General features: G+C 36.4%; 1 protein-coding gene across 1 annotated transcript in view; it reads left to right on the top strand.

Annotated features, from left to right (window-relative positions):
• The window catches only part of Hmcn1 (hemicentin 1), a 450,607-nt gene that overhangs the window by 333,555 nt on the left and 91,404 nt on the right, over window positions 1–25,648 (top strand). The window contains exons 46-60 of the mRNA XM_013021737.1: window positions 1,195–1,386; window positions 6,959–7,132; window positions 8,579–8,692; window positions 9,518–9,663; window positions 12,088–12,238; window positions 13,908–14,102; window positions 16,300–16,413; window positions 18,183–18,370; window positions 20,295–20,391; window positions 21,534–21,695; window positions 22,623–22,736; window positions 22,848–23,050; window positions 23,804–23,885; window positions 23,997–24,128; window positions 24,513–24,662. Coding sequence (XP_012877191.1) covers window positions 1,195–1,386; window positions 6,959–7,132; window positions 8,579–8,692; window positions 9,518–9,663; window positions 12,088–12,238; window positions 13,908–14,102; window positions 16,300–16,413; window positions 18,183–18,370; window positions 20,295–20,391; window positions 21,534–21,695; window positions 22,623–22,736; window positions 22,848–23,050; window positions 23,804–23,885; window positions 23,997–24,128; window positions 24,513–24,662 — 2,214 coding nt within the window. The remainder of the gene's footprint in view (window positions 1–1,194; window positions 1,387–6,958; window positions 7,133–8,578; window positions 8,693–9,517; window positions 9,664–12,087; window positions 12,239–13,907; window positions 14,103–16,299; window positions 16,414–18,182; window positions 18,371–20,294; window positions 20,392–21,533; window positions 21,696–22,622; window positions 22,737–22,847; window positions 23,051–23,803; window positions 23,886–23,996; window positions 24,129–24,512; window positions 24,663–25,648) is intronic.

The raw sequence follows: 25,648 nt of genomic DNA, 5'->3' as shown, positions 1-25,648 counted from the left end.
TTTTGGTGGGGCTTGAACTCTGGACCTGGGCCCTGTCCTTGAGCTCTTCAGCTCAATGCTAGAGCTCTACCACTTGAGCCACAGAGCCACTTCCAGTTTTCTGGTGGTTAATTGGAGATAAGGGTCTCACAGACTTTCTTGCCCAGGCTGGCTTTGAACTGTGATCCTCAGATCTCAGCCTTCTGAGTAGCTAGGATTATAGGTATGAGCCAACAGTGCCTAGTTGGCTTCAAATCACAATACTCCAGATCTGAGGCTCTTGAGGATCTAGGGTTTCAAGGGTGTATTTATTATAGGTAGTGTATAGGTATTTATTATTATTATTATTTTATAGATGATCTTCTAGATTTAAAGGAAAAATACTCAAAACATTTTATGGAAAGCTAGTGTTTTAAGGAAGATGGGATGTGTTTCTTAGTTCATTGCAGCCATGTTTTCAATGAGCAATAAATGTAAGCAAGGATATTTTAAGAAAGGCAGAAATAGAGAAGGTTTCATATACTATTAATTATCCTTCCATTTTTCCTAAAATCATGTTAACAACTATTGAATAGATAATAGTTGTCTACATCTTACGAAAAGTTAAAATTTTATAGCAATTCCTATTCAAGCTTTTGAGTGTATCACTCTAGCCTTCTTGCATACATGACCTGCTTTTACGTATTTTTTATGTAACATATTAATATTTTGAATAAGATTATATTTGCTTTGAAAATACTTAGCTGCAAGAGCTAAAGTAAGGAAATGATGGGAGGGGTGACGTTGATCAAGGTGCATTGTACTAGTAAACTGACATGCTGAATTGAGACTCTTAAAGATAATTTTAAAAATTATAATTAAAAAAATAAAATAGAATTTAGTTAAACACAAAGGTCAAATGAGAATCTTCTCACTTGTAGATAAAAACAAACCTGTACCTGAAAATGATCCCTAACCTATGTGTTTTTAGTCAGTGTATAATCATTAAATATAAACAAAAAGGTTAGTTTGCAAATTGGACTTCAAAATGGTCACTGTGGTTAGCATTTTAGAAGAGGAACATGTAAAGAGCAAAAAATGAATGGTCACTGTAGTTAGTGTTTTAGAAGAGGAACATGTAAAGAGCAAAGTAGAGGAAATATGCCTTCTTTAAATCTGTTATTTGTAGACCTGATTATTAGGCCATTCTCAGAAATGGTTTTTTTTTTCTTACAGGGAACCCAATGCCAGAAATCACATGGCACAAAGATGGACAACTCCTCCAGCAAGATGAAACCCACCACATAATGTCTGGTGGCCGGCTTCTTCAAATTTCTGATGCCCGAGTGTCTCACACAGGGAGATACACGTGTTTGGCTACTAATGCTGCTGGAGACAAGAACAAAAGTTTCAGCCTGAATGTTTTTGGTAAGAGTCCACTTTGCTGATGGCTTCAACATTCAGACTTGAGTATTGGCTAAAATCTCTTTATTTCACTATCTCAATCGCATAATTGCATTAAGGAAGGAACACCTAGACTTACACACATGTGCTGTTTTTTCTTTCTTTGTTCATCTGTAAGTTCATTCATTATGGTGGAATATGTACTATATTACAGGCAAGTGATGCCTTGTTGGGTGCATCACAATACATTTTTGAACAATACATTTGAACAATACATTTGAATAATACATTTGAATACTTTGAACAATACATTTATTAAACATACAGTAGTAAAAGTTATGGTAATCAAAAAGAAGTAGCTAAAGAAATGAATGGGTCTGAGATACATTGATCTTTAACTTTGTGTGACTGATATTGTTGGCAATTGTATTAGTATCTCTGTGGCCCGAAAGTAATGAAATTACTATGTGCATTTGTATACAGTTGGTTGCTGCATGGTCAATACTATGTTATGACATGAGCCACCAGCGCCCAGCTATATAACAGATTCTCAATCTCTGCTTATTTCTTAAAGTTTAAAAAGTACCACCTAAATTAATTCCACTTGATTACTAAATGCATTCTATTTGATTACTAACATCAAAATAATTCCTCTACCATTACCTGACTCATACGTGAGTATGCAGATTTTAGTCGATGATTGTTGGTTTGCTTTTGTAATCATAATACTTTGAGACTGCATAGGTTTATAAGAACTTCCTACATAAGGCATTGATCTCGGAGGCCATGTAATTTTATTTTATTTTATTTTTTATTATCCCTTCCCATCTCTCCCCTCCACCCCCCCCAGGCCAAAGTTGTAAAGTTTGTTTTTTCAATGTAACATCTTGTACATCTCATTGTTGCAATGGGTCCACCTGTAAGACCATGTAATTTTAAATGAGTAGAACAGATGTAGAAACAAGAAAAGCTAAGTCAAAATACTAAATATTGTACAAGTATCCAGTGGTTAGTATATTAAAAGGAGTGTCTATTGATAAAAGGCTATCAATATCCTCTTGGGTAGATCACATCTTTGTCTTATTTTCCCAGAATAGGATCACATAACAAGATATGGAGTTACCTATGAATAAAAGTTTACGAACCAGACCTGGAATCTCTCCACACTTACTCCTTGTGTAAAGGACTACAGCTCATTCTGTAGTTCATCGCTTCTTTTAAAACTCAGAAATTCCTCGATGCCTTATTCCTCCCACTGCTGATTCATCTCCCAGTACTGATCCATTTTAAATTCTTCTGCACTGCCCTGCCTATAAAACAAATTTATAAGTCTATCCAACCCCTACCTATAATTGAAATTTGGCTTCTCAGCTCCCTGGAGGACATCTGCTAGGCAGATCACTTAGACTTTATTCTAGGTTTCCTGAGTCAATCTATCTACTACACACCTTCCTTGCAACCTTAGCCCTTCTGGTTACATATCTCCATCATCATTCCCATTCATTGAAGACTGATGGAATCTGATCTGAAGTCTTCTTTTCCACCAGCTTAATACGCTGAGGCTATTCAAGTGTGTATATTTTCAACTTCCAATCTCCTCAGCCATAAACTTGGTGCCTTTACCCTTCCTTCCTTCCTTACTTTATCTGTCCAACTGCCTCACCTTACACTGTTTCTACTATCACATGTGTGTGTGTGTGTGTGTGTGTGTGTGTGTGTGTGTTAATTGTCCTAGGGTTTGAACTCAGGGCCTAGGAGCTGTCCTGTGCTTTTGTCCTCAAGGTTAGTCCTTTACCGCTTAGATCACAGTTTCACTTTTGGGTTTTTTTGTGTGTGCTTAACTGGAGATAAGAGTCTCACAGACTTTACTGCCTGGGATGGCTTTGAACTGTGATCCTCAGATTTCAACCTCCTGAATAGCTAGGAGTATAGGGTGAGCCACCAGCACCCAGCTTACCATGACATTTTTAGGCACACTTTGCCTGTACTTTGCTAATAAAAACAGGGCTTTTTGGGCTGTTAAGCAAGTTCTCCCCTGTTGCTAAAGCCTTGTGCTTTTTTTTTATTCCTGATCCTAGCATGGTTTACATGATTGACTGTTTTCTTCTTGCACTGTTCATTCCTAACTAGTGATCTTTGCTTGCCCTGGTTGGTCCCTAAATTTCTTTGTTGGACTCTCACTTGATTTCTCTTATGAAACGTTGTGATCACTATAATTCTGTTTTTACTTCATCAGTCTTTTTACTCTAGATATTCTCTTCAAGGAATACAATTCAATCCCAGATGTTTAAATATACATTTGTGACTTGTAAAATCCAAAACTGCAATGCAGATCTTTCTTAGAAGTTTCAAATTCTATGTACAATTATTTGTTAGAATTTCAAGCTGGAATGTAGGACTTAAAATATAAAAAGATTTACTAGTGAAGAAACTCCTCCTCTCTTAAAAGGGCAAACCTTTCTATATGTTTTACATGTTTTTTAATGCAGTTTACCTATATTTGCAAGGAAGATAATTTGGAAGGTATGTTTGACTTCAGTTTCTTTTACTCTCTCCCATCAAATCCTGTCATGTATCCTACTCATTAAGTTCCTAAGTGCCTCTTTAATTGGTTTCTTCTCCTTATTCTTGTTTAGACAAGTCTCTGTTAAACTTGCTTCCAATATATTGACACAGCCTATCTCTGCTGTTTCCCACCTGCCCCCACTGTGTACTACCACCACTCTGCTTCCAGTGAGTGCCTTCTTTTCTCTCTCTCTCTTTTCTTTCTTTCTTTTTTTTTTTTTTTGGTGGGTTGTGAGACTTAAACTCTGGGCCTGGGTGCTGTCCCTGAGTTCTTCAGCTCAAGGTGAGCACTCTACCACTTGAGCCACAGTGCAACTTCCAAGCACCTTATTTTTTTTAATTGTGAAAATACCATACAGAAGGGTTACAATTACATGAGCAAGGTAATGAGTACATTTCTTATCAAGTATTGTTGCCTCCTCCTTTGTTTCCCCTTCCCATCCCTGCCACCCACGCCCTCCCCCCCCCTGGTCAAAGTTGTAAAGTTCATTTTTGGACATAAAGTCTTGTACATCTCATTGTTGCAGTGGGTCTACCTGTATCCCTACTTAAACGATTTGTTTTTTCCCTTCCCCTCCATAAATTATACCAATATCAAATGCAGTGAAAGCAGGGGTTATACCGTGGGGGAGGGACATACAAAGCAACAAAGAAATCATCTTATAAATATATTAGAAAAAATTGCAAGAAAGAAAAAAATTTGAATCCTTATCTTGGGGTTCATTTCTCCTAACATCAACCTACTTGACCATTTCTGCTTGTCTCAGACATATACTAGTTATTGCATATAAGGGAAACCATGGGACCTATGTTTCTTTGGGCCTGTCTTACTACACTTAATATAATTTTTTCCAAGTCTTTTCATTTCCTAACAAATGGAACAATGTCATTCTTTCTGATAGAGGCATAGAATTCCATTGTGTATATATACCACATTTTCTTGATCCATTCATCTACTGAGGGGCATCTGGGTTGGTTCCAGATCTTAGCTATGGTAAATAATATTGCAATAAATATAGTTGTGCTGGTAGCTTTAGTATAGTCTTGTTTGTGATCATTTGGGTAAATGCCCCAAAGTAGGATTGCTGGGTCATAGGGGAGCTCTATGTGGAGTCTTTTGAGGAACCTCCATACTACTTTCCAAAGTGGTTGAAGAAGTTTACACTCCCACCAACAATGCAGTAAGGTTCCCTTCTGTCCACATCCCCTCCAGCATCTGTTGTTATTAGAGTTCTTGATTCTAGCCATTCTAACTGGAGTGAGGTGGTATCTCAATGTTGTTTTGATTTGCATTTCTTTTATGGCTAGGGAGGTTGAGCATTCTTCATGTATCTAAACATCATCCTTCCTTCCTCTTCAGAGAAGTTTCTCTTTAAGTCTTTAGCCCATTTATGAATGAGACAGTTGTTTCTTTGAGGATTTGTTGTTGTGGGATTTAATTTTTTGAGTTCCAGGTATATTTTAGATATGAGACCCTTGTCCATTGTATGGCTAGTGAAGATCTTCTCCCAGTCCATGGGCTTTCTATTGATCTTGCTAGCTATGTCCTTTGCCATGCAGAAGCTCTGCAATTTCATGCAATCCGATTTGTCCAACCTTTCTTTGATTTGTTGTATTTCTGGGTCTCTATTAAGAAAATTTTGTCCTGTGCCAAGGAGACCTAGGGTTTCTCCTATAATGTTTTCAGGGTGTCTGCTTTGACTCTGAGGTCTTTGATCCATTTGGAGTCGATTCTGGTGCAGGGTGATATATAAGGATCTAGCTTTAGTTTTCTACAAGTGATTAACCAATTTTGCCAGCACCATTTACTGAAGAGGTTGTCTTTCTTCCATTCTATTTTTTTTAGCTCTCTTATTGAAGATTAGGTTGCTATAGGTCTGTGGGTTCATTTATGGGTTTTCAATTCTATTCCATTGTTCTTGTGCCAATACGAAGCTGTTTTGATTACTATGGCTTTGTAGTAGAGTTTGAAATTTGGTATTGATATTCCTCCATCACTGTTCTTTCTGTAAGGATCATTTTTGCTATTCCAGGTCTTTTATTGTTCCATAGGAATTTTTGGATTGCCTCTTCCATTTCCTTAAAGAATGAGGTTGTAATATTAATAGGTATCACATTGAATTTGTAGATAGCCTTGAGAAATAATGTCATTTTCACGATGTTGATCCTTCCAATCCAGGAGCATGTGAGGTTTTTCTACTTTCTAAGTTCTGTTTTGATTTCCTTTTTCAGGTTTTTAAAGTTTTCATCGTAGATGTCCTTCACTTCTTTGGTTAATTCCTAGGTATTTTATTTTTTGTGGGGCTATTACCAATGGAATTGCTTTCCTGATTTCAGCCATGCTTTTCTCATTGTTGGCATACAGAAAAGCCATTGATGTTTGAGGGTTAATTTTATTCCCTGCTACTATGCCAAAGTTTTGAATCAGCTTGAGTAATTTGGAAGTGGAGTCCATGGGATTCTTTAAATACAAGATCATGTCATCTCAAAGAGGGAGAGTTTTACTTCATTTTTCCCTATTTGGATCCCTTTTATGCTTGCATCTTGTCTTATTGCTGTAGCTAGGCATTCTAATACTAGATTGAAGAGAAGTAGAGAGAGTCGACATCCTTGTCTCGTTCCTAAGTTAAGAGGAAATGGCCACACACCTTCTTTATATTAACATTCTTTCTTTTAGGTGCAGATAGCACTCTTCCTTAAGGCTCACTTTAAAACCTCTTTTAGATCTAGTAGGAACCTTCACACCACATACTCTGGAGTGACTTCTGTCATTCCTTTTGCCTTTCAGTAGTATTCACGATCTGTTCTTCTTCCATCTATGTTGTGATTTCCTTTTTATATGTCTTCCCCTCCATTACCTGAGTGTTATTTTTTTTTGTTGATTGCCTTTGAATAAACCAAGAACAACAACAAATTATTTTTGTAAATATTCACAAATGAAATTACATCAATAAATGTCCTGGCAATTTGGAAATGCACATTTGAGGAAATTCCTCAATTTATTTCATTAAATGTGTTGCTTTTTTTTCAGTATCACCCACAATTGCTGGGGTAGATAGCAACGGCAGCCCTGAAGATGTCATTGTTATCCTTAATAGCCCCACGTCTTTGGTGTGTGAAGCATACTCGTATCCTCCTGCTACTATTACCTGGTTTAAAGATGGAGCACCTTTAGAATCCAACCGAAATATTCGCATTCTTCCAGGTAATGAACTTACTTCAGCTACCCAACAAGAATCTAGGTCATCTATTACTGTAGAAAAGCAGAATCATTGCCTATTTTTATAAAAAAAGACCTATGATATTGGTTATAGTCTATTCTATTGATGTTATACTTTCTGTTTATATTTATGTAAATATCTACTTATATACCTATAATCAAAAATGCCAAAAATTACTTTTTTGAAAAATATTTAAAACGGCCCCAATATAATTAATTGCTAAAATATCTTGTAATGTAGAACACTGAAAGGATAGGAACTCATCAACTTATTTTATCTCTTAAAAGGGAGTTAGTATTAGACTGAGTTATTCTTCTTTAATGCCAGCTATTATTTATATAAGTAAAAAAGATTTAAAAGTATAATTATTGGTCTTAAGAAACTTGAAGTCTTATGTGGAGGAAATAAAATATATGAGAAAAGCTAATTAACAAAATGGATTTGTGAATAATCATGAGTAAAAAATTTGAGGTGGAGCTAGGCGCCTATGGCTCATGTCTTTAATCCTAGCTCACAGGAGGCTGACACCTGAGGATCCTAGTTCAAAGCCAACTTTGAAATATTTAAATCACCAAAAAGCTGGAAAAATGGGGCTGTATCTCAAACAGGAACATCACCCAGGCCCTGAGAATAAGCCTAGGAGACACACACACACACACACACACACACACACACACACACACTACCACCACCACCACCACCACCACCACCACACAATGAGAGGTTATGAAAAATTGAATAGTTGAAAGATTTCTAAGAATTAAAAGGAGAGATGGCTACCTATGATCAGAAGTGGCCAGAAAAAGCCTGTTGCTTAGTCAGAATGTGGCCCAGACTTCAAAGGAAGTTCCAAAGTTTATCTCATTGGCAGTGCATTGGGAGAGATTTCAAGTCCCACAGGATGACAAGTATGGAAAAGTATAAAAGAAGAATGTATAGGTGATAATAAGTAGATTTCTAGTGTACTACTTGAAAGGGAACAGCTGAAATAAAGTAAGAAAATAGGAACTATGTGTTGAATGCATGGATTAAAGAGTTTTCATATCATACCCATGATTGGAGCACCCATGAAACTATTCTTCGGAAGAAAACTGTGCTCTAAAAAATTTAATCTCTACTGATAGATTAAAGGGGAAGATGATGACTAAGGCAGAAATTTGAGTAAAGTAAGAACTTTAGCTAAAGTTGTATACAGGAGTGGGAATGTATCAGAAAGGTCATAAAGTCATTATTGGAGAGCCCACCGGGCTGGGTAACTGTCACCCCCATACAATGCTCATGTCTGCAGTTAGTCTTATCTCAACCAAATAGAGAGGCATATAAAAGAGGCATATAAAAGAAGAAACAAGTTCCAAATAGCTAAAATCCTGGTGGGCTGCACATCCTCTACTCTGAAGTCAGAGGTTCTTTAATGTTGCATGATGTCTCAGGAGGGAGAACTCTGCAGATCCTCAATGCACAGGAAGACAATGCCGGGAGGTACTCTTGTGTGGCCACCAATGAGGCTGGAGAAATGATGAAGCATTATGAAGTGAAGGTCTACAGTAAGTTCTGGAAGAATGTGATATTTTCTGTCTTCTCTGATGTTTCTCACTCTCTCATGTCTGTTTGCCATTATGGGTTCATAATTATTTAAACTGACCATTAAGGACTCTTGTTATCCAGTCTGTTTAATGAATGATGGAAATAGAAGTAAACATTGTACCCATGACCTCAATTGCTTAAAGATGTGAAGATCCCACTCAGTCTGCTCATTGCACTCTTGTTGAGAATTTTGGAATGGCACTGTTTTTCTTCATGACTTGCTCTGTGGGATGAGTTATAATAGCTTCCTGTACAGAGTTGTGGTTTAAATACTTATGCCATAATCCACAGCCTAACATGAGACCCTCAATGATCTGACACCATCATGATGTACAGTCACCTTTGAGCAAAGCTAAGACTGCCACTAATAGGATCCACATCTCGGGATGTTTTACCCCTGTTTTTATACAGAAGGAGTATTTTTTAATTGTCATTTCTTCTTTGACTTACCCTTAACAATAAATAAAATACATTTCATGGTTCAAGCATGGACTATTTTTTGTGGACCTGGAACAAAGGAAACTGGCTGTTGTATGAATATGTTGGCTTCCTTGGCAGTTTTAGAAAAATGAAAGGAAAAAGCTGGTTTCTCTCACACTCTGTATCTAAATAGTACTGATCCTAGATTGATAACTCAAAGCCCTTAATTGAAGGGCAATATGGGAAATATCCTTGCCATTTCCTTATTTTCTGGTTAAATGATCTTCATTATGATCCTCATGGTATGTCATGTATCTGAAAAAGAAAAACACAAAGATTAATGCTTTAATATTTGTTTTGAGCAGTTCCGCCAATAATCAGTAGAGGAGACCTTTTGGGGCCAGGTCTTTCCCCTAAAGAAGTAAAGATCAAAGTAAATAACACCCTGACCTTGGAATGTGAAGCTTATGCTATTCCTTTGGCCTCTCTCAGCTGGTACAAGGATGGACAGGCAAGTCACAACTATTCTCACTTACTGGTAATTTCTTAAAGATGACAATAACCAATTAAGACAAAAGCATGCAGAAGTGACTTGGCGTATCATTGTGACCTTAAAAAGTAGCCAACATCATTGCTCCTAGAATCTGAAACTGCTTAAGTCAAAAACCAAAGTCACATTCAAACATTTTGGCATGGTTCCAACACTGAGCAGGTTTCAGGATTGTTCTTGTAGGTATTAGCAACTGACTACAAAAACCTCATCCCACTCCTACAGAAGTTTGACAAACAGGGTGTCTGCTCTGTGGTTTCACTAAGTGAACTTCTATAGAGAAGAAATCAATACATCATGCTATAGCAGACTTAAATACTAGGTATATAAGATGGGCATTCAAGTTATTCAGAAGTCTCACTAAACATCTTTAACTCCAGTTACAAGAGGTAAAATTTTTGATATTCCAAACTATTGGGGATAAAGCTAAGGGACAGAAAATCAATTTGGTTACCTGTAGTATAGGGAAAAACATGAAATGACTGGCAAATCCTCAGTTCTCTGATCAGACTCTCAGTCTACCCACCTATTTGCCATTTAATTCACATTCTCCTGTGCATGTTATAAAGATATATGTACTGATATTCTTAAGCCGACATAGAATTTTTATCTGATACTGATACTGTTTAATACAGTTGTGGAATAAGCTATCCTGTGGTTTATTCGTTTTTACATATCATTAACCACATGGCCATGTCATATTCCAGTTGTAGAACTTCAGGTAGATTCAGGCAAAGATATCACATTTGCTTTTCAGACCCCAGATAGATTTTGCTAGACTAGAAGTGAGTAGGCAAAAAAAAAAGTCATCTCATATAAAATAAGCAAATTTCGCTGGGCTCTGGTGGCTCACGCCTGTAATCCTAGCTACTCAGGAGGCTGAGATCTGAGGATCGCGGTTCAAAGCCAGCCCGGGCAGGAAAGACCGTGAGACTCCTATCTCCAATAAACCACCAGAAAACCGGAAGTGGTGCTGTAGCTCAAGTGGTAGAGCACTCGCCTTGAGTTGAAGAGCTGAGGGACAGCGCCCAGGCCCAGAGTTCAAGCCCCATGACCAACAACAAAAAAAAAAAAGTAAAATAAGCAAATTTCATCTGGAAACGATTGCAGGAAGAAAATATAGAACTCCCACTAGGTTGTTTATAGTTTCTTTTTCTGACTATAATCATGCTTCATGGTGCAATATCAATTCTATTTAAGTTTATTTGGAAACAATTCCTCACTCCTTTGAATTTCTATTATTATTTTAATCTTCTGTATATCTTTTTCATTGCTTAGTTACTCTATATACACATACACATAAACATACACACATAAAACTTAAAGACTAAACAAGGTTCATCTTGAAAGTTATTCCAACACTGCAGAAGGAAGAAAGTGATTATTTGCATCAAGATCATAAATCTAAACTAATTGTTGGGTATAAAGGAAAGAGATGAGCCCAAAATTCACATGAAATCACTGGGAAAGTGATATTTGTAAAGAAGAGATACAGAGATTAAGCTTTGAGTGTTCCCTCATTTGAAAGTTAAGAAACTGCCAATGTAGTATGTCAAAAAATAAAGGGGAAAAGATATTTCAAAAAGACATAACTGTGTCATATACCAGTAAGTACCAGCAATGTAAAATAAAGTTTTAGAATTGAGCAATAAATTTAGCAACGTGAATGTCATTGGTGTTTTCAATCAAGTAGACCTAACAAAAGCTCAGTTAAATCAGATTCGAGGAAAGATGAAAGGAAAAAATTAGACATAGCACATACAGAAAGCATTTTAATATGTTTTTCATTGTAGAAATATTGTACAGAGGGGTTACAGTTACATGAGTAAGGTAATGAGTACATTTCCTATCGAGCATTGTTACCTCCTTTGTTTTTCCCCTACAATCCCCACCTCCCCAACTCCTCCCTCCTCACCCCCCAAGTTGTAAAGTTCATTTTCAAAATACTGTCTTGTACATCTCATTGTTACAATGGATCAACCTGTATCCTTATTTCAGCATTTTGTTATTTCCCTTCCCCTCCCCAAATACAGTGAAAACGGTTATGCCATGGGGGAAGAACATACAAAAGAAAAAAAAGTCGCGTAGTACATTTTAAATACATTATGATATGATAAACCAAACTGTAATTTTTAATCATAAAAATATACAAATATATCTCCCATAAATACCTGGCACAATTGAAAGCCAACTCAGCTGTAATCATCAATAAATAATCATCGCTCAAAAACTATTTTAATCAAAGTAAATTAATTAGTGTTAGCTTGACTATATTCCATAAAATTGTATTTCCATTTATTACACATCATAAAAATGATCAACTATATGGTCCCTGAGAGGATTTATGATGTATATGATGTTAACATTGTTATCATTGAATCACAGCCTCTTAAATCAGATGATCATGTCACCATTGCTGCAAATGGGCACACACTTCAAATAAAGGAGGCTCAAATATCAGACACTGGACGGTATACTTGTGTTGCATCTAACCTTGCAGGGGAAGATGAACTGGACTTTGATGTGAATATTCAAGGTAATACTTGCATATTTATTGCATAAAATTTAGTGCACGATCTATCAAACTAATGGAAGAGATTTGACTTGGTTTATTTTAAATAGATTTTTTCCTCTTGGTAATATTAGAAAATAAATCATTTTTGATTATTTAAACTCAAGAAATTCAGGAAGAATTTTTTATTATCTTCAGACGTTGCACAGTGCAGTTTCAATGTAATATATCCATTTATATGTACCATGAATGTCTCTTGATCAGAGCCAGTTCAAACTTCTAAGTGTACATACAACTCATCTGGATAATTAAATCACACAATACCAACTTCTCTAATACATTTTCATTCCCCTAACATTATATCATGGCATTTTAACAATAGAATTTATGTGGAAGACAAAATCCCTAAAGAGTTCAGAGTAGTCGACATTGAATTGGTGATCATTACAACTCCTATAAGCTTTGTGACTTGAACAAGTTACCTGCATATTTCAAACCTTGATCTTTCCCTTAAAAATCATTGCCTTTGTTTGTACAGTTGTGAATATGAACTGAGGTAACCTATATAAGCTCTTAGTTAAATGATTGAGAAACACTGATTGTTTTGTTTTGATATTGTTTTCCTTACTGCTTTTCAACATGATTTCTTGGTTCCTTGCTAGGGATTGAACCCAAGTCTTCAATCATGTTAAATTAGTGCTCAACCACAAACCTTTATCTCTAGCTGTCATCATGATTTTTGATAACTCTTACTTGCTTCACACTGGATATTCAAATATTTGTGTAATAATACTCCTTTTGTGTTATTACAAACCACTAAGTGGTTTCCAACTTTTTATTACTTATATGAATCACCATACTGAATATATGTACACATAAAAGTTTTGCCCATCTTTGACTTTATACAAATGGCTAGAAGTAGAAGTTTTAGGTTAAAAGTTATGCACTTTTAGTATGTACCAGTCCTAAAACTGTAACTCAGGGCCTCTAGCTCTTGCTAAGTCTTTTCATTCAAAGCAGGTACTCTACCACTTGAGCCGTGCTTCTGTTGCATCTGGCTTTTTGCTGGTTAATTAAAGATAAGAATCTCTTACATTCTTCAGCCCAGGCTGGCTTCAAGCGGTGATCCTCAGATCTCCGCCTCCCATATCTAAGAGGGTGATGGTAAGCCACCACCACTCAGGAGAAAGTCAGGGACTTTTTAAATGTGTGTGATGTACAGTCAAATCACCTTCAAGAAGGTTCACACTTGTTCCCAGGAATGGATGAGTTGGTCCTATTAAATGGAGTTTCTTATCCTGATTGTTGTGGACTTCATTTGCCTTCTTACATTGTTGGGAAATGCCTTCTATAATTCAGTGGTCCACCAAAATTAGCTTTTCCTCCCATGATCATATTTCTTAGCTCTGTCCTGAGAACAGGTATTCAATGCTTTTCAGGGAGGTAAGAGCTATAATGAAGCCTTCCTAAGTTCCATAGCTCTGGTCTCCTGCACATGAGAACCAACTCCACTTTTGTCTGCTACTTTGTTTAGCTAACAACTGGTGTTGGTGCACGTATCAGTACTTGAAAATATTGTCATCATCTCCAGTTTATGTTTGCAGTCACTTGTCAAAAACAGTCAAACTTTTGTGTTTCATGGGTTGACCTTGATCATTCACACATAAACAAAATGCGTGGTGTTTATTCGTAGTTCCTCCAAGTTTTCAGAAACTGTGGGAAATAGGAAACATGCTAGACACTGGCAGGACTGGTGAAGCCAAAGATGTGATCATCAACAATCCCATTTCTCTTTACTGCGAGACAAATGCCACTCCGCCTCCCACGTTGACGTGGTACAAAGATGGCCAGCCTGTGACTTCAAGTGACAGAGTCTTGATCTTCCCAGGTGAGTGATACCACTGACATGAGAGTAGGAAATCTCTGCCAAGTGTGTTGTTCTCTTTTATAAGACAATTACATTGATGGCTCTCTGGTGATACAATTTTAATGACACAGAAGCCGTTGAATGCTACATGTGTTGTAGGTTCAATCTAGAAGAGGCTAGTCTGAGAGCTGAACAGTGGCATAGAATATTTTAGTCATGTCTACTACAGGATCTTGCATGAGCTCCTCCCATCTTCCTGTGTTTCCTTTGCTCTGTTAGTACAAGGAGAGAATTAGATTAGTTTTATAAAAAAAAAGCATTGTTAAACAAATTATAATATATTTTCCCAAGGGTGGCTACTGAACTTATTATAGATAAGTGATAAAATTTGTTTCAAATAGTTGTTTGATTTTTTTTGCCCAGTCCTGGGGCTTGAACTCAGGGCCTGGGCACTGTCCCTGAGCCTCTCTACCACTTGAGCCACAGCACCATTTCTGACTTTATGTGTATGTGGTGCTGAGGATTCGAACCCAGGGCTTTGTGCATGCTGGGCAAGCACTCTACCACTGAGCCACATTCCCAGCCCCTGTTTCAAATAGTTGAGATATTACATTGTTTATAGAAAGAAAAGGTGTTTGAGATGTCTAGGAGTATTATTTTTGAGAGCTTCAAAATAATTTTGACAAGTGTCAGGGTCTGTTTAAGTTCATCCTAAGGTGTACACTGTGTTAGCATATTAAACAATTATGTGTAAATTTGACCTGCAATAAAATGATATCTTTCAAAATTAAAAAATATAAAAGGGGACTAAAAAGATAAGGTAACTATATTTAATATATAAGATTAAATTTGACCTAAGTCTAGGGGTGAAATGGCTATAAAAAGTATACTGCAGCAATAATGAAGCCAGAAACCAGTTTCATTGTTGAACAGCAGTAATGAAGATGGTTCAGCAATGGTTTTGTATTGGTTTTAAATTTCCCTGCTTTTGATGATTGTTCTGTGGTTATCTAGGGGATAGTCTTTATTCTTATTTAGGAGCACTTCAGATTGAAAGGGAACCGTGTCTGCAGTTAACTCTCAAGTGGTTCAGAAAAGGAGTGCATAATAAATGAAAATAAATGATATGAGCTAAAAGTAATTGGTAAGTGGTAAGTTCGAATGAAAGTTTTATAAAAAGTTATTACACCTTTTCTCTAAGTGAAAAATATCAACATAAAAAACTTTAAAACCAGCTACTGTGGCTCTTGCCTGTAATCTCAGCTATTCCAGAGGAAAAAGTAAGAGGATCAGGAGTTCAAGGCCAACCAAGGTAAAGTTCATGAGCAACCTTATCAGAAAAACAAATGAGTTCTTTTTTTTTGGGGGGGGGGTCTGGTCATGGGGACTGAACACTGGGCCTGGGCGCTGTCCCTCAGCATTTCAGCTCAAGGCTAGCACTCTACCACTTGAGCCACAGCGCCACTTCCAGCTTTTTTCTTTTTGCTTATGTGGTGCTGAGGAATCAAACCCAGGGCCTCAGGCATGCAAGGCAAGCGCTCTACCACTGAGCCACCTTCCCAGCCCCAATGAGTTCTTTTTAAGGGACTGAAAGTGTGGAGAGCTCCATAGGAAACAGTGCAAATATCTATTAGAGATACAAAGTTGGGCATGATAGTTGATGCCTATTATGTCAGGTACTCAATAGATGGAGGCAGGAATTCCACAGGTTTCAGGCTAGCATGGATAAAGGTAGCTAAGAGACATTGTCTCAAAGCCAAACACAAAAGCAAAAACAAAACAAATGGGTTGAACAGGGAGTAGCTCCAGTATTGAGGGCTTTCCTAGCACCTACAAGGTCCCAGGTTCAATCCCAACACCCCAAAAGACAAGGGAAAGGGAAAAGTATCAAAAGTTGAAAGGAAATTATCACAGCATGATTAGCATCCTATATGGAACATGTTGGGATATTATCCATTACCCGCCTCTGGGAAGATTTACATGAGCTATTCATTTTTCAGGAAATCTGGTTTATATTACAAAATTGGATTACTTTTTAATAAGGCTATGTTTGTTATAGAAATGGATAGTATCTGAGATTTATTTTTTAGAACTCAGTGATTGAATGAAATGAGAGCCTTGGAAGAAAATGTGAGGAAGCCATTCTTCATGACAATGTGTGTCTGGGTGTGTGATTTGTAACACACAGAGGAGCAAACACACTGGGGTGTATTTTCAGGAGGGCGAGTGCTACAGATTCCCCGGGCAAAGGCAGAAGATGCTGGGAGATACACGTGTGTGGCCGTGAATGAAGCTGGGGAAGATTCTCTTCACTATGACGTCCGTGTCCTCTGTAGGTTGCTTGTTTTTTGTTTATTGTACGCTCTTTCACTCAAAAAGATTTTTCAAGAACTAATGTGTACAAGCTGTTACCCTAGGCACTTTAGAGACTATAAAAATAATCAGAAACCGACAGTCCCTCCAAGGAATTAATTGTTGTATATACAAAATTCAGAGCACATTGTTGTCAGATCTCAGATAGCAAGATGGTTTAAACCAAAAACTCATTGACTCATGACTCGGAAAAGTCCCAGAGTTGAGCTGGCTATCATCATGTCTGCCTTCTATGTATCAAAAGAGATCAGCCACAGTGAGGTCTGAGGGTCTGCAAGAGGCTACTGGGCTGACAGAAGTAAGAAGAGGAAGGAGTAGGGTTTTCAGAGCAAAGAGCAGTTTATAAAGGACTCCTGTAAGGAAGTATATGAAACAAAATTCCAATTTTGATTTATTAACAAACACACATTCTGTGTTTCACTATAAGCCCGGCACTATACTAGGCACCAAGAATATATACCAATAGCAAATAGCCGAAAAACCCCATATTGTTGAATGTTATTTCAAAAGAACATTGAAATTCTGTTATATACATTGCAGTGTTATTTTCTTTATAAAATTCCAGTCTCATTCCTGGAGATCTGAATAACCACAAGAGTACCCTTTACTGCGTATTAGTAACCTCATGTACTTTAGCAGAATGAAGTGAAAAGGAACCAAACTTGTAAACCCAAAGAATGATTATTTTAGACTTTCGTAGTTGCATTCACAAAAGCAGCCATCCTCTGCCTTCCGGACTTAGTTGATGTTTCTATAATTTTTCCTATGGACAATATGGTATCTTTTATAACTAACACACACACACACACACACACACACACACACACACACACACACATATGCTATTAAAGCATTTTAAATAAAAATGGATGCTTCTAGGAAAAGCTACAGACTTCTCCAACTTCAGCATTTATGAGGTCACCTGGAGAGCTTGCCAAGATACTACCTTCCTGTACCTCGTTATAGATGCCTACTGGGGAGGTCTGATTAGGGCCCCCAAAATGTGCATTATAACCAAGTACTTGGGTAATGCTGATGCTAATGCCATTGATGGTAAGTCCAGATAATCCCTTACAAATCAGACAAAATCTGCACATTGCAAATACACTTTAAAAGATGTAAATTAGCTGTGAGCTAGCAACTCATGCCTATAATCCTATCTACACATGAGGCAGACATCAGGAGTATAGTGGTTCAAAGTCATCTTGGCCAGAAAAGTCTTCAAAATTCTATCTCCAAAAATAGCTATCAAAAAGCCAGGCTGGGAACATAGCTTAAGCGATAAAGCTCCAGATGAGTATGCAAAGCCATGAGCACAAGGCCTGAAGTGTGAACCCTGGTATTAGTAAAAGGAAAAAATAGCTGAAATTTACTAGTCTTGATCAGAAAATAGCTTTACTTAATAGAAGCAGTACCCAGAAGGTACCCAGAAATGCTGGAAGAGGGATTGACCTGGGATTGAACAATAAGGAGATGACATCATTGAAGGGATTAATTCACAGTAGATAAGAGAGGAAAAAGAATAAACTCACATGCTCAGTTCACCACCTGAATTTATTAGTATAAAATTTTGCTCCTTGAGAATTATGGCTTCTACTTCGTTTTCCTTCTCTGTTACCATCTTGACTTTTTGATGAGCTGTCAGAAAACTAGTCATTGTAGATTTCCTAATCATTTAGAAAAGTACTTGTTTTCTGTCCGTATCTCATTTCTGCAATCATTTCCTAGTGCCACCAGTTATCAAGGGAGCAAATGGTGATGTCCCAGAAGAGGTCACCGTGCTGGTGAATCATCATGCACAGATGGAATGCTCCGCCAGTGGCAGCCCAGCACCCAGGAATGTCTGGCAGAAAGACGGACTGCCCGTGCTTGAAGATGAGCACCATAAGTTTCTCTCGAATGGAAGGATTCTGCAGGTAAAATGAAAAACCTAATTTTAGGTCACAACCATTGTTTGACTTGGTACTTTATTTATGATCGTAGTTTTCCAGATTCAAAAACATTTTAGGAGAGCCTAGGCAAATTTTCTTTATGGAGATAAGTAATCATCATGAGAATAAAAGATAAATTATTCTGTTTCCATTGTTAGAAATTACCACCCCAAAAGCTTTTATATGAATTCTCCCAGAATTCATTTGTACATACAATAAACCCCCTATGTTTATGTTGATAAATTATATGTAATAAAAGCCATTATTATTTATTAAATCATTATCTCCATCCTCTGTCTTTAATCTAAAGGCTCCTTTAGATTAAAACTTGTTCTACATTTGCAAAGGATTAATAAGAAGAAATAATGGGAACCACATCAATAGATTAGATTATTGTTCCTCATTACACTTGTCTATATTTCTTTAACCAAGTGTCCTGAACTAAGGTCAGACATGTATAGAATAGAATATAGATTGATTAGAATGCAGATTGATTAGCTGGGCACCAGTGGCTCACACCTGTAATCCTAGCTACTCAGGAGATCTGAGGGTTATGATTCGAAGCCAGCCCAGGCAAGAAAGTCCATGAGACTCTTATCTCTAGTTAATCACAGAAAAAGCCAGAAGTGGTGCTGTGGCTCAAGTGGTAGAACAGTAGCCTTGAGCAAAACGGAGCCCAGGGACAGTGCCCATGACTGGAGTTCAAGTCCCAGGACCAGCAAAAAATAAAATAAAAAAGAATACAGCTTGATTAAATCATTACTTCAACAAAATGAACACTATTCTATTGGTAGAGAAATGTAAAACATAACAGTGTATCCAACACAGGGCATATGTCACAGAATTTATTATACATAAAAGAATCAGGCTATCTATAAATATTAGCTAAGCATCAAGGATATATTTGCTTGATGACCATCCATCTCTACCGAAATACTTCAATGTTTTTGTGTCTAGGGAAGAAAGACATGTGGAGGCATAGAAATTTCTGCCTAATAAATATCCTGCTTTATTAGCTAATGCTTGCTGCATGAAACAAATAGCTCCAAAACTAAATGACTAGAAAGGAGACGCATTATTTAGTTCCTAGGTCTGCCAGTTGGTTGCGTGATGTTTCTGGTCTCAGTGGGACTTGTTTGTGTCTGCATGGAGCTGTGGATTGAGTATGTGACTTTGATGGGTCTTGTCTGGGCTCTTGCATGTATCTGGGCCCTCAGATGCAATAAGTGCGCTGGCTCTGCCACTCCTGATCACAGCTTCCTCAATCCACTCATGGCTTCTCCACCACGAAAGTGACAGAGTTCCAAAAGGGAGAGACCCAAAATGCAAAGACCTGTTTTTTTCAATGATACTCCTTTACTTCCCCACAAATCCTATTGGTCAAAATCAGTCACAAGGCCAATGCAAATTCTACATTTTCTCTACCTCATGAGGAAAAACTTCAAGGCTACAATAAAATTAAATAGATTTAGTGTAATAGCAAATAATTCTGTAAAAACATGTATCTAGTGCTGGTGATGGTGATTTCATGGATAATTTTTATATTAATAATAAGTAGTTACATACCCCCAAAAGATTGATGTGTTAGCCCAATATGAAAGCGTATAAAGAATAATAAAACTATGATGAACAACAAGAAGTCACATTGCCAGAGGAAAATCCAGTAGAATGGAATCATAATCTGAATTGTTTTATAGTCAGTGTTTACGATCCATGTGTATTTCTGATTAGAAATTCTTTAAATGGCTTCAGCTCTAGTATGTACAAAAATTTCATCTTGTTTGTATGTTGTATTAACTAGAAAGTAAGTATGTATGTATGTATATGTGTATATATACTGTTTATCCTTTTTAAATCACATATATTACAAATTATTAAAACTTTCTAATTGGTTCATTTTTTCCTTTAGATTCTAAATACTCAAATAGCAGATACTGGCAGATATGTGTGCATTGCTCAGAATACTGCTGGAAGTACCAAAAAATATTTTAACCTCAATGTTCATGGTAAGGGTTTTTTCATTTCCAAAACAAATGGTAGGGTATACTGTAAGAAAAAAAATCTTTTAGATTAGACATACTGGCTTTCTGTTTTTAACTTGATCAGTATGTGAAGCTTGCCTTCAATCTCCTCTTCTTTTTTCTACCATAGTTAGCAGCATTTATAAAATGTTGATCTTCTAAAGCCTGTTTTTTTACCCTGTACCATTTCTTCAGTAAAAAGTAGTTACTCCTCCATAGTGGAAAGAGAAATCAAAATAGAAAGGCCCAACAACTACAAGTTTTTGTGAAAGCAAAACAACATACTGTAACTCTTTATAAAAATTTGTGACAGTTCTAATTGAAACCAGCTTTTGCCCTCAAGTGCAGAATTCATATTGAGTCACATCCCCTACTATCTAACATATTTCTTGAAGAAGAAAATCTCACTTTGTAGATTAAGTAATTCCTTCCGAGTCATGAACACACCTTGTCAAATTCAAGTTCCATACCAGACACTCCATAAATAATATCATGTTTGTGAAACTGGCAGTAAGATGCCTACCACAAAAGAGAAGTTTTATTTTTCTGAGATGGAGCTTCTTCCAGAATGTTAAGTTGGAATTGATGAAAAGTAGTATGTAAGTAATATGTACATTAAATTTTAGCTCATTTTAGCGATAGTTGAAATTTTTATGAAAATTACTCTTCTCAAGAGACTCATTTGACATGAAGGATGGATGTTTGTTTTTGTTGTGAGACACAAGAAGTATTAATATTCTACCATTTTATATTTATGTAACACAAATTTGAAACCTTTCCATCATTGTATTCCCAATGCTTAGCACAGTGAATAGGTAAATACCTAGTAGCTCAGTAAATATCTTTGAGGCTCTTTAATAAATAAATCTGACCTGGACAGCAACAGATATGCTATAAAATCTCATGAGGAGGAAATTTATTGGACAATTATAATTGTCATTAGTATAAGTTTTAATCTATACATAGAATAAATATTAAAAATCAAAATGTTGATTATTTTTTCCGATTCTACGAAGCAGCACTCAGTGCTTTCTTAGGGTACAGAACTTGGATATATAGTTAGTCAATTGAGTTATCTGTTCTGGTCATATCTGATTGTAATTATATATATATATATACTTTTACAGTTCCTCCAAGTGTTGTTGGTCCTAACCCTGAAAATCTTACTGTCGTGGTGAACAATTTCATCTCTTTGACATGTGAAGTCTCTGGTTTTCCCCCTCCTGATCTCAGCTGGCTCAAGAATGAACAACCCATCAAGCCAAACACAAATGCTCTAATTGTGCCTGGTAAGCAATTTATTATTTATATTATAGGTGGGAAAAAAAATCTTTCTTTTATTTTGACAAGTCGCATTTCAGCTTTGTCCCTCTCCGAACTTTGTCTTGTCCCACTTATTTCATCCCAGAAAATGTCTTTCTCTACTTATTTGGGAGTATTAAGGTATGACGGTACAGACTTAGGATTTTTGTGAAGCTGTTCAATAAAGAGATCTCCTCCAAAAAATTCTGAAACTTAGGAACGGAATGACTTATAATTCTGAGTGTAAAGGATTACTAGCATTTTTATTATTATAAATCCACTGGTTGTCTTTAAATCAACCTCCGGTTTTCTTTCCTTATTAGAAATTAGAACCCTTAATATAATGAGTACACACTAAAAAAAAAAGAAAAAGAATTACAAGGAACATAAAATAAGCTCTATTGCTGAGACAAAGGGTCAAGGAAGGAAGATGGCAAACAGAGAGGCTGGGTTGGGATGAAAATGGTCAAAGTACTTTATCTACATATATGAAAATAGAACAAAGGAATGTTGAAAATGTTTAGTCATGGGCAGATGATAATGTAAAATAATAGAAGGAGTTAGTTTGATTTGGTTCCTTCCTAAGTCTTTATGGAAATGTCACAATGAACCTTACCCCCTTATATAACTGATATGTGGTAATAAAAACTAGAATCAGTAATGAAGAATCATATAAAACTGATTCGATTATTTTTATTATATAAATATATAGTACTGGGGTTTGAACTCAGGGCCTTGAGTTTTCTAGGCAAATGCTCTACCACATGATCCACACCTACAGCCCTAATTTTTAGTGTAAATGTTTCTATACAAATTTCACTCCATGAGAAATTATGTATTATGTCATTTCTTTTATTGATAAGGTGGTTAACAAAACAACCTTGTACTTCAGTTTACATCACATTTGCCTGCAGGTGGCCGGACTCTACAGATTATTCGAGCCAAGGTCTCCGATGGTGGTGAATATACTTGTATAGCTATCAATCAAGCGGGTGAAAGCAAGAAGAGAGTTTCCCTGACTGTTTATGGTGTGTCTTTACTCTCCTTGGAGTGTTAATTCATATTAAAACTGACATTCAATATTACTTGAGAAACTTAACAAAAATAATAATAATCTTCTGTTCTTTTTCTATACACAGTGCCTCCAAGCATTAAGGATCAGGGCAGTGAGGTTCTCTCTGTAGTTAATGTAAGAGAGGGAACTTCAGTGTCATTGGAATGTGAGTCAAATGCTGTCCCACCCCCAGTCATTACCTGGTATAAGAATGGGCGGATGATAACAGAGTCTACTCATATGGAGATTTTAGCTGATGGACAGATGCTTCACATCAAGAAAGCTGAGGTACATCTTTTATTTCTGTTTGAGTATCTTGGCTCCTACATGGGTTATGAAGATATCAGTGAAAGTTGTATACTCCCTTTACGACAATGAAACATGATTATCCTTTGTTTGTTGTTGCTATTTTGGAAGTTGTTCATTTTGGATAATTAGGAACTCAAATTTTGTACTATGGTATTATTTCAAGTAACATTAGTTACTAAATGTGCCTGGTTTGTAAATTCTCGGGTTATTTATATAGAAAATATATACCTTGCAGTCGGGTGCTGGTGGCTCAGGCCTGTAAATCCTAGCTACTCAGGAGGCTGAGATCTGAGGATCATGGTTCAAAGCCAGCCCGGGGAAGGAAAGTCCGTGAGACTCTATCTTCAATTAACCACCAGAAAACTGGAAGTGGCACTGTGGCTCAAGTGGTAGAGTGCTTGCCTTGAGCTGAAGACCTCAGGGACAGTGCCCAGGCCCAGAGTTCAAGCTCGAGGACTGACCAAAAAAAAAAAAGTGTCTGTTTTTTTCTTTCCAATGCAGCTACAATAATATGGTACTGAATAAAAGTAGTGATAAGTGTTTAAAAATAAAAATATGCACCCAATGCTACTGAACTTACTTTCATAACAAAAAGGAAGTAAAATTGTTGAAGGAAAGTTGAAATGGGCCATTTGAGTATAAAGATGACTGATGATTCCATTACACCTGAGCAGTATGATTGGTCATCTATAACTTAATGGAGCACATACAACTAGTATCTTTTTCTTTTAGGTATCTGACACAGGCCAGTATGTATGTAGAGCTATAAATGTAGCAGGACGGGATGATAAAAATTTCCACCTCAATGTATATGGTGAGCATCAGCCTCTAATACAACTTGTTTTTCCCCCCAGATATGCAAATGAAAGAAAGTGTCCTCAATTAGCTTAATGTGGATACATGGTTTTCTTCTGTCTTCTTACAGTGCCGCCCAGTATTGAAGGTCCGGAAAGAGAAGCAGTGGTGGAGACAATCAGCAACCCAGTGACCCTGACTTGTGATGCAACAGGAATCCCACCTCCCTCCATAGCATGGCTAAAGAACCACAAGCCTATAGGTAAATACAGCTGTGCATTCTTAGGCTTGCCTTCCTTTGTTCTTTACTCACTAAGTTTATAAACTAGCACATATTTGTTATGTTTCATTATCAGTGTGCTTAGTTCAAGAAAGCCTAAGGAACTAAAATACAAATTTACAAAACAGACCCATTGTCAAAGGATTAGTCATTGGATAAAGAGAATTAGTCCTTCTTCAAAAAGCTTCTCATTGAAAATAAAAGTACAGAAGGAAAAGCATGACATTTTTATGGCAAGTTGTGAAAATGTTAAAAATAAATGCTTCAGGCTGTGGAAGCTTGTCAGGATCTAGATTCAATCTCCAGCACCACAGGAAAACAACAGAAACTTCTTCATGTTTTATTTTGCTTTGTTTCTACCTGTAGAAAATTCAGACTCATTGGAAGTTCACATTTTGTCTGGGGGTAGCAAACTCCAAATTGCCCGATCTCAACGCTCAGATAGTGGAAACTACACGTGTATTGCATCAAATATGGAGGGAAAAGCACAGAAGAATTATGTACTTTTGATCCAAGGTATGTCACATACACTATGATATATTTTCAGGTTTTGTTATAGAGTACAAAATAGTATAGATTTAAAAGGACTTTTTAGTAATTGACTCAAAATACCTTTAGGTCACCAAATATATTGTCAATTTTTGTCCTACATTTATCTGTGAACTCTATTCTCATAAAAATGGGTATAAATGTCCAAAAAAATAGTAGAATCAAGAAATCTCTAATATTTTTCTGTTTTAATGAAGTTATTATCTCTCTAAAATATATGGACTGAAATAGAGAATAGAGATGATTTCCTATAGGAAGGTAATAATTTAGCAGATAATATTTAACAAATCATAGCAATTTTAAGTTATTTATTTTCAAATGGCATAATATATTTTGAAATTAGGACTAAGTTTATTCTTATTTATATAGATTAGTAATAAAATGTACTGCCTGATTTTTATACTATAGTCTAATCACAAGTAGGAGAATGGGCAAATTTCAAATGATCAAGGTTCTTATATAATTTTATAGTGAGAGTAAAGAGCATTAATACATGAAATAAATATTTAGTTATTCATTCTATGTTCCAACATGATACTGAATACCATAGAGAGAATCTGGTTTGTGGTTTTAAAAAAAATCCAGTAAACCTCTGAGTAATGTCTTTTGACTTAAAACTGAAAAAGAAGTCAAACTTGAAACTAAATTGAAGTATTTTTCCCAGTTGTATTACAGTTACTACATAAAGAACCTCTCATAAATTACACATTTAATTAAGAAGATTACCTATTATATGCTCTCCTAAAACCAACTCCAAAAAGAAAAAAAATGGAAATTAACTAAAAGGAAGGTGTATCAGGAGCTTTTTTTTTCCATTTTATTTTATTTTTTTTTGTGAACATACTGTACAGAGGGGTTACAATTACATGGACAGGATAATGTGTACATTTCTTATCAAGCATTGCAGCCTCTTCCTTTGTTTACCCTTCACATCCCTTCCCAGCCCCCCCCCC

The sequence above is a fragment of the Dipodomys ordii genome, unplaced genomic scaffold (genome assembly GCF_000151885.1).
Source record: "Dipodomys ordii isolate 6190 unplaced genomic scaffold, Dord_2.0 Scaffold57, whole genome shotgun sequence".
NCBI classification, from domain to species: domain Eukaryota; kingdom Metazoa; phylum Chordata; class Mammalia; order Rodentia; family Heteromyidae; genus Dipodomys; species Dipodomys ordii.
This window is presented reverse-complemented; position numbering and strand designations above follow the sequence as displayed.